The 8,672-nt window shown below is 40.9% G+C and overlaps 1 protein-coding gene across 1 annotated transcript; it reads left to right on the forward strand.

Annotated features, from left to right (window-relative positions):
- The first annotated feature begins 1,738 nt into the window (after positions 1-1,738).
- LOC141782486 (trace amine-associated receptor 13c-like) lies at positions 1,739-2,931 on the forward strand. The gene is made up of 2 exons (XM_074658902.1): positions 1,739-1,957; positions 2,130-2,931. The coding sequence occupies exons 1-2, from the start codon at positions 1,785-1,787 to the stop codon at positions 2,929-2,931; spliced, it is 975 nt and encodes a 324-aa protein (XP_074515003.1). The 5' UTR covers positions 1,739-1,784.
- The last annotated feature ends 5,741 nt before the right edge of the window (positions 2,932-8,672 follow it).

An 8,672-nucleotide genomic window follows, 5' to 3' on the forward strand; every position in this document is an offset into this window, starting at 1 on the left:
ATGTCGGACACCTCCAACCATTGCACCTCCCCTCCCTCCCAATCTCTCCAGAGACTGCAACAGATCACTTTCCAGTTTGGGCATATCAGATGAATATTTATTTTTCTTTTTAAATCAACACTTCCTGCTTTCATTTAAAATACAATCCCTCAACTTTTTTTCTGTGGACAGAATTCCTTCATTTGTTAACATGAAGCTTTTATTCTGAAATATTTGGAGGACAGTGTTGTAGAAAATGCAGTGACTTGCACGGCTCCATGAACGAATAAAGTATGTTTTTTTTTATTGTGGATTAATACTATTATTTACAAATGAGCAGATGCTTCTCAACCCTTTTCTGTCTAAAATAAATATAAATTACATTTATAATGAAATGGCCTTTATGAAAGGCAAACTCAATGTAGAAAGAAAGAGCTGGCGGCAACAGCAGAAACACCCACGGTGTTAGACACGCATCAATTCAGCGAGGCAGCCGCAACACTAACCGGGCTTGAGGTTATACAATGATGCAATAGAAAATATTGGACAAAAGGCCAATAAGATCACACCACTGTAACATCCTTGAAAATCTGAACATGCTAAGTTTTGACAACCCCATTGCATTTGCAAATGCCAATTTTATCTACAAATGTTTACATGGCCAGGCTCCTCAGGCTCTTTGTAACATGCTGCAACCATTACAGGCCTTTGGATTGTCCACAATAAATACTACTACAGGGAACCTCTTTTGACTCAATGTCCTTTTTTTTCATTACAAAGGGAGCTAATATTTGTGTCAGAGAGAGCAGAGCAGGTGGACCCAAATGCAGGAGATCAAAGACAACAGGAACTTGGCAAAATAATTTTAATTCACTCTCCAATGCAGGCAAGGCAAAACTGAAACTCTCATAACAAATCAAGGATCCAACAAAGAGTGAACAGAAAACGATGTGGATTGGAACACACTGCTGGTTTTGTGTGTCCACCTGCTCTGCTCTCTTTTCAAATGAAAGCAGGAAGTGTTGAATTAAAAATAAATATTTACTTTTTTTCATGTCCGTGACATATTCTACAGACACAGACATTGAAAATGTAGTAATATTGCTGGTATGATGTCAATATACTGTCAAATGATCATTTTCACTGTCTCTCTCGAATCTCAAGAAGAGACGAAGCTGACACACAGCCGAGCTGCGCTAATCACACGGGCAGACTCACTGTCTGTTGTTGCGATGAACAGTTAAAATAGGCAAGACCTCGAATCTCAAGAAGAGACGCAGCTGATGTGCAGCTGAGTCGCGCTGCTCACACGGGCAGTATGGCTGCTATAATCTGTTAACATGGATGCCGAAATAAAAAACAACAGGTTCCACAGCTGCCACGTGCTGCTGACGTTTCCTGTTTGGCCATGGCGTCAGGGGTTTAATCACTGATGAACTTGCCTGCGACCATGAGATAATACAATAACTGAGATGTGAGAAAATCATCATCAAATGACAGTCTCTGATTAGTTTAAATGTGTACAGGTTGACCTTTGCAGTTCTACTTATTTTTTAAACATGTCTATCAAATTTCAGGTGAGGGTCCAACACTAGACCTAGATATTTGATATCATGAAGATAGATGAAAAAGTAATTAAAGAACGGAAAAGTTCAGTCACTCCTACTGAGAGAAAGATGTCACCAGAGAGAAAGAGTGAGGAGGGATGTGGAGGAAGAAAGGAGATAAATCAGTTGTATGACGGAGAGCTTCAGACAGAAGGCTGACAGAGCTCAGCAGCTTCTCGTCTCCTCCTTTTTCTGAGAATGAAAACCCTTGAAGAAGATGAACTTTGCTTTCCAAAACTCCTCAACTCCTCCTGCAGGAAGACCATGCGTCCTCAGTCTGTATCCATGCTCACTTACATTTCACTGTCCACCATCTCTCTGCTCATTGTGACTCTCAACCTGCTGGTCATCATCTCCATCTCCCACTTCAAGTAGTCAAATATTTATATAACTGGTAGCTATACAGAAAGAAATGGTTCATGGAACTGAACAGATCAGACTGTAAAGGAATGATGTTTTTGTGTTTCATTCATGGCTTTTATCTGCTGATATGACAATTGATGCTACAGTAATGATAAGCTTGTTGCTCTGTTATCTCTCCAGGCAGCTCCAGACCCCCACCAACCTCCTCCTCCTCTCTCTGGCTGTCTCAGATTTCTTCGTGGGCCTCCTCATGTTCTTTCAAATTGTGCTCATGGATGGCTGCTGGTTCTTTGGTGACTTCATGTGTGCCGTGTATCAGTATCTAATATACATTGTTACCTCTTCCTCAATAGGAAACATGGTGCTCATATCTGTTGACCGCTATGTGGCTATTTGCGAACCCCTACATTATCCCACTAAAGTCACACACAAAACAGTTACGATGTGTGTTTGTCTGTGTTGGATATGTTCTGCTTTCTTTCACACTATGATACTGAAGGATAACCTGGAACAACCAGGCAGGTATAATTCCTGCTCTGGAGAGTGTGTCTTTGTCATTAACTACATTGCTGGACTTGTAGATTTCTTTTTGTCCTTTATTGGTCCTGTCACTGTCATCATAGTTCTGTATATGAGAGTATTTGTGGTGGCTGTGACTCAGGCTCGTGCCATGCGGCACACTCTCCAGTGTTCAGTGAGAGTAACTGCTAACAAATCTGAAATGAAAGCAGCCAGGACTCTTGGTGTTGTTATTGTCGTGTTTCTAATATGCGTCTGCCCATATTTTGGTGTTTCACTAACAGGCCAGGACACCTTGCTCAATGCCTCATCTGCTGCCTTTGTAATATGTCTGTTCTATCTCAACTCCTGTCTTAACCCTATGATCTATGCCTCTTTTTACCCCTGGTTTAGAAGATCTATTAAACTCATTGTTACACTTAAGATACTGCAGCCTGGCTCCTGTGACACCAACATACTGTAGAGAGATGCTGCATGGTGGCTGAAATTAGACAGAAAATATATACTTGATCACGGTGGGGAGAAATTGAATAATAGATGTAAAAGTCTGAGTACAGTGACTTTTCTAAAAACACTTTTACAGATCATGCTGTATGTGTCTTTACATTGTATATATACACAATATGCTGTTTTATTATCAATTATTATCAACTACTCTTACTGTTACGTTGTGTCTGTCCACCATAAAGTTCTGTCATGAACTGACTTTTTATCTAGTTTTAAGCCACGTTTTATGATAATGTTTTAGTCCTTGGTCGTTTTTAACTGTATCTGGTTGAAGGATTTCACTCATGAGATGTCTTGATTTGAAGTTTTTCCAGAGAAACATGCTGAGCAATTGTTTGGGACAGCTCGGCTCAGAGCCGTTCCCCATACTGCGCTAGCGAAACTCTGACTTTTAAGGAGCAGCTGTTTTATTCAGTGTTTTTACTGGTTTTAATCACCAGGTTCATTTGTTTTTGGGTGCAGGAAAACTCTGTGGACAATTCGGCCCCTGCACCCAAGCAATCCACACCGAATGCGTGTCGGGACCCCGAGCCAACAACAAGCTTTTCTTAATCGCCTCCATACCTGACGTCGAAAAGCTCTGGGGCCATCCACCAAAGGCAGGGTACAGCTCCACCACCTGCTGTTCTCTACTGTTGGGGATGCAAGTAGGAGCTGGTCTAGTTATAGGAAATTATATAATTAAATAATTATTAATATCAATAAAATTATCTATATATTTATAATAACGGGGAACCCAATTATGTTGGTACATAAGTTCAAAAAGGAATTAAATTCAATCTCAAAAGTAATTAATAATTATCAAAATAATTATTATTTGTGTTGAATAATGTGATTTAATTCACATTAAATCATCCTCGGGGCACCACTCTTTGAAACAAAGAGAAAACGATAGCCAGTTATTGTAGTCTCATAAAGCAGTTGTCGTATCTTTTCTGCGACAGTGCTGTTGAAGGGATGATGAAGGATGCTCCGAGGACACTGTTCTTGCTGGTAAAATAGAGTTTATTACAAACAAGCCACACATGTCATACGGGCGTCTAGAGCGCCCGGAGGTCTCAAGTCGAATCTGAAAGTCCTCCCTTTGGGGCTCTCGTACCTCCTTATATTGGGTTCAATTCAGGCAACTTGCTGAGCTAAGCGTATGCTTAGGTATGTGACCTTTGACCTACATGTTTATCTTTCAGCCCCTGGATCCACCGCATGACCCCAGGTCTCCCCGTCCGCTTCCTGCACATATGTTTACAACTGGGGGCCTCTCTGTCCGGTGCAAGACCTGAAAATATACCACATATTCCCCCCTTCGAGACTTAACAAAGTCTCGAAAAAATAAGAGAAGAAACATACAGGTGTATTAACATGACAAATTTAACAACCTGTCCTTATTACTATTGAAACAACTTTATGGAGTATAAAAGTGAGAGTGAAAAACCTGTCAGGCAGCTAATCTTTCTTGAACAATGTATTAAACAATGTATACAGGAAAATTCTCTCACGGTCCCTCTGCCAAGGCGACCATACGTAATACTCCATAATACTGAAATACAGAATTTTAGCAATTTGTATATGGAACTGATTTAAGCAAATGCATATGGAACTCTCAGTAAATTAAAACAAAACAATGTCCAAAGTCAGGCTGGTCGACCCATCGCACCCTTCTATGAACCTTTTCCTGCCTACCCCACTGTCCCTAAACATCGAGAAAAAGAAAAAGAAAACATCTGAGGTCCCATTGTATTTAGAAACCATCATTTCTCAAGCATGTAATACACAAAAAAGAAAATTCCTTTTCAATAACACTAAGGTAACATCTCAGAGAAGACATAAGACTGTATAACGCTGTAGTTTCTCAGCCGCCTTGACGCCGGTGTAGTATCGATGACGTCTTGACTCTGGATGTTGTATCGACAGTCCACGTTCAGAGTTCCTCAGGCCATTCGTATTTTCATGTTTGAAATGTCTGAATCCATTCAGCCCCTCGGAGTCCCTGACAATCCACCACCCTCACAGTGTTCTTCCCCAATATGTTCTAGAATGAAAGAAAAGAAAACCAGTATCTTTTGCATACAGAACAGATACAAATTAAAACATCAAACACAGAATTAGATAAGTAAAAATGTAAATATTGTCCATTAATCATATTGTTCATTTGTTGCCATATCCCCCCTTCGAGACTAAACAAAGTCTCGAAAGAGCAACACAACATCAACACTACAAACTACACAAGCAAAAACAGAGGTAAATAATATGATTATGTTTTAAAATGAATATTCCTCCACCAATTCGATCTTTATGGCGTCATCCTCATCCACGTCCGTGTCAGCTTCGTGTAATAATGGCATCAGCGTTTGATCGCCGGGCAGTACAACTCCAACCCATTTAATTATCATAGCCTTTGCAAAGGTCAACAACAGCGTGCAAAAACAAAACATCACGCACAACGACATAACGAGCGCTACCAAAACCTGAACTAACACTGCTCCTAGTGGCCCCAATTTATCCTGCAACCAAGCGTTTGCAGACCATCCCGCGTCTTCTGATGGGCCAAACGCATCTCTTATGAGCTTCAATGCCTCTATGACACTAGTCATATTGTCAGAACTATCAGGAATCAACGTATAGCAAGCATCTCCTGATAAATTTAAAGCCACACATAAGCCCCCTTGTTTGGCCAAAATATAATCAAGAGCCATGTCGTGTTTTAACAATGTCAATCTATGGCTCCTTTGGGTGTTTGACAACATTTCGAAACCTCTTATAGTTTCGTTTGCAAAGCCCTGTAAGGTGTATGTAATGTTATCAATATGATCTGCCAAAAATGCCACTCCATACCATGGAAACAATCCTATTCCCCACTTTTCTCCTATACTTATTCTCCAATGGTAAGACTCCAGATTATGAAATTGCGCTAATTCTCTTTTATTCCTACTTCCAGAAGCAACATTAGATTGAGCCTCATCAGATGCTTCTCCCTTCTGGACAGAAAAAACTTCATATGGGAGTTTCAGTGTTGCCATATAGCAACATCCTGTCCACCCGTATGGTAGAAATAGATAAGCATTTTCACCACAAATCCACCAAATATCCCTGAAATTGCCTATAGTCACATTACCAGGCAACACTTGATGTTCTACCATCAAAGTTCTACTCGGACGCTTTGACACTTGAAAAATCACTTCATACAACTTATTCACATCCTCATCCTCACGCTTTCCTAAATCCATCATATAACCATCACACTCTGATATTCCCATAAACATTCCAGACCCCTTATTAGTTTCATTTGAGCAAAAACAGTACTTTGCTCTCACAGGTGTCACTTCCATCGGATCAGGTACCGCTGTCATCACATTTTCATGTTGTTCAAGCAAATTCTCATATGGTAAATCTGCCAACCAAGAACAATTCATTCTAGGTTTAAAAAGGTTCACTGATAAAGCCATCACTTTATCCACTGATGACTGCTGTTGATACAAGAGCCATGACAGTACAGAAGATTGACATGCCATAGTTAATGGTTCCGGTACCGCCTCCAAAATTGAAGGCCATGTACCTGGTGTTGGTACTTTCAACACACATGGACCCTTCAATTTCTTGATTGATCTCACTGAGTGTGTTAACTGCTGAAACCATAAATTTCTACCTGCCCATGGGTCTACAATTCCCAACGCTAAAGCATCAAATCCATACGCTTTCCACTTAGCTTCTCTCTTCTGCATTACATGGTTCTGTTCAAACATCTCCTGTGATATCCGATCCGAGTCAACAAACTCCTTTCCCTCATCTACAATATTCCTCTGAACAGTCTCAAATGAATTTCCCACCTTCACTTCCTCAATCTCCTTCCTACTACTCACACTAATCCCCATCTCTAACATAGACTTCCGGCTCTCATTCACCATCTCTTTCACTTTCAAGGATACTTTGTCAAGTGTCTGTGTCACATTCTCCAATTTCTTAGGCGTCAATATTACCGCCAAGGTAGTACTCTGATTGGAAGCATTATCATTATTTATTGATTTCAAATTTAAAGTAGCAGCCTCTGAGCTGGACGTAGATGACTCTACATCCTTCTCTTCTATCCTCTGTTCTCTAACTTCCACAATGTCATTACTTCTGTTCACGCTAGGCTCTATTTTTGACACTTGCTTCTCAACTAAATTAACCACATCCTTAAAGGTCCAAGATGTCATATTAGATGTCTGCGTGGTATTTACAAATGTCGTAGATGCCACGGATGTCGTCACTGTTGTAACATTCATCCCCTTTGAAGTCATAACTAGAGTAGTAGCCAGAGTCGGTGTATGAACATTCTTAGTTGTTTTTGGAATTAATGTAACAAGCTTTATCTGTGTACTAATCACCTTTGGTTACTGTAGTAAATTGTACGCTGTTTAATTCCTAGTTTTTTTTTGCAAAATCAATTTCACCGTCTTATCCACAAACTCTTTCCCATTGTCTGAGGATATTCGATCTGGAAGTCCCCACCTGCTTATGACCTCTCTGCATAAGAACTTGGCAACCGATTGAGCATCCTTTCGTTTTGTTGGACAGGCCTCAGGCCATCGTGAAAATCTGTCCACCACGACTAGCATGTACCTTTTCCCTTCAATCGGTTTTATCATGTCAACATAGTCTATAACTAGTTCCACCTGCCTATGACATAATCAATCTGTTCAAGCAAACATGGTGCCCAAAAACCATACTCTTTGGTAATCTTTCTCTTAACTTCCCCCCTTGCAACGTGAGCTAAGCCATGCGCCTCCTGAATCATCAGACTAGTTGATTTAGTGGAGCCTGATTCTGCATAACCAGAGCCTGCTTCTTCTCCATCCTCTTATTATCCATCAGTTGCATGTGATTAAGTTTCCTGAGGGTCTCTTGGTCCAGGTCTTTTTGATCATGTTCTTTTTTCCTATACAGCTCAACTTGGTGGGCTATATGATCCGTGTAACCACTCTTTGCCATGCTTCCAAGACCAACCACCTCTGCCAATTTGCTTCTCACTGGCAGGGGCAACCCCTTCTGTATTCTGGTTCGCAAAATCGACTGCTCCATTTGATTCAAATCCGGGTCATTTCCTGTGATATTTCTCCACACTTGATGAACTCTCGACACATAGGCCCTCGGGTTTTCCTCTTGTCCCAGTGGATCAATAAAAATATTGTCAGGATGTACGTTTGTCGGAAATGTGTCTTTCAGCGCCCTGCACACTTGGCCTCTACTTGCAGCAAACAGCTCTGAATCATTCACAGCAGTTCCCACATATCGATTAAGTCCAGCTTTCTGTAGAATCTCTTCCATAGCGTGAATTCCAACGAGGCTGGCCAAGAGTCTCTTTATATCTCCCATGGCCAGTTGCTCTCCCACTGTGATTTCTTCCAACTTCGAAATCCAAGGATGTGCTCCATCTTGAAGAGTAGGTAACTTTTCACGTATGTTTGACATATCTGTATTCTGCCAAGGCTTGTACTCCAACTTCCGTCCTCGGATAATGACTGGACAGATTTTTCCAGTCTCCTTCTTGTTTCTTGAGCGCAATGCATATCTCATAGCTGGTTTTGGGGAGCTCTTCTTCTGTAACTCTTTTTTCTGTCTATACAGTTCCTCCAATTGTTCTTCCAACGTTCCTTGGCGATCAGGGCTGGGACTTCTATCCAAGCATGAAAAGCATTCCTCTATGCTTCTTTCGATTTC

Source organism: Sebastes fasciatus, chromosome 14 (assembly GCF_043250625.1).
Source record: "Sebastes fasciatus isolate fSebFas1 chromosome 14, fSebFas1.pri, whole genome shotgun sequence".
Lineage (NCBI taxonomy): Eukaryota > Metazoa > Chordata > Actinopteri > Perciformes > Sebastidae > Sebastes > Sebastes fasciatus.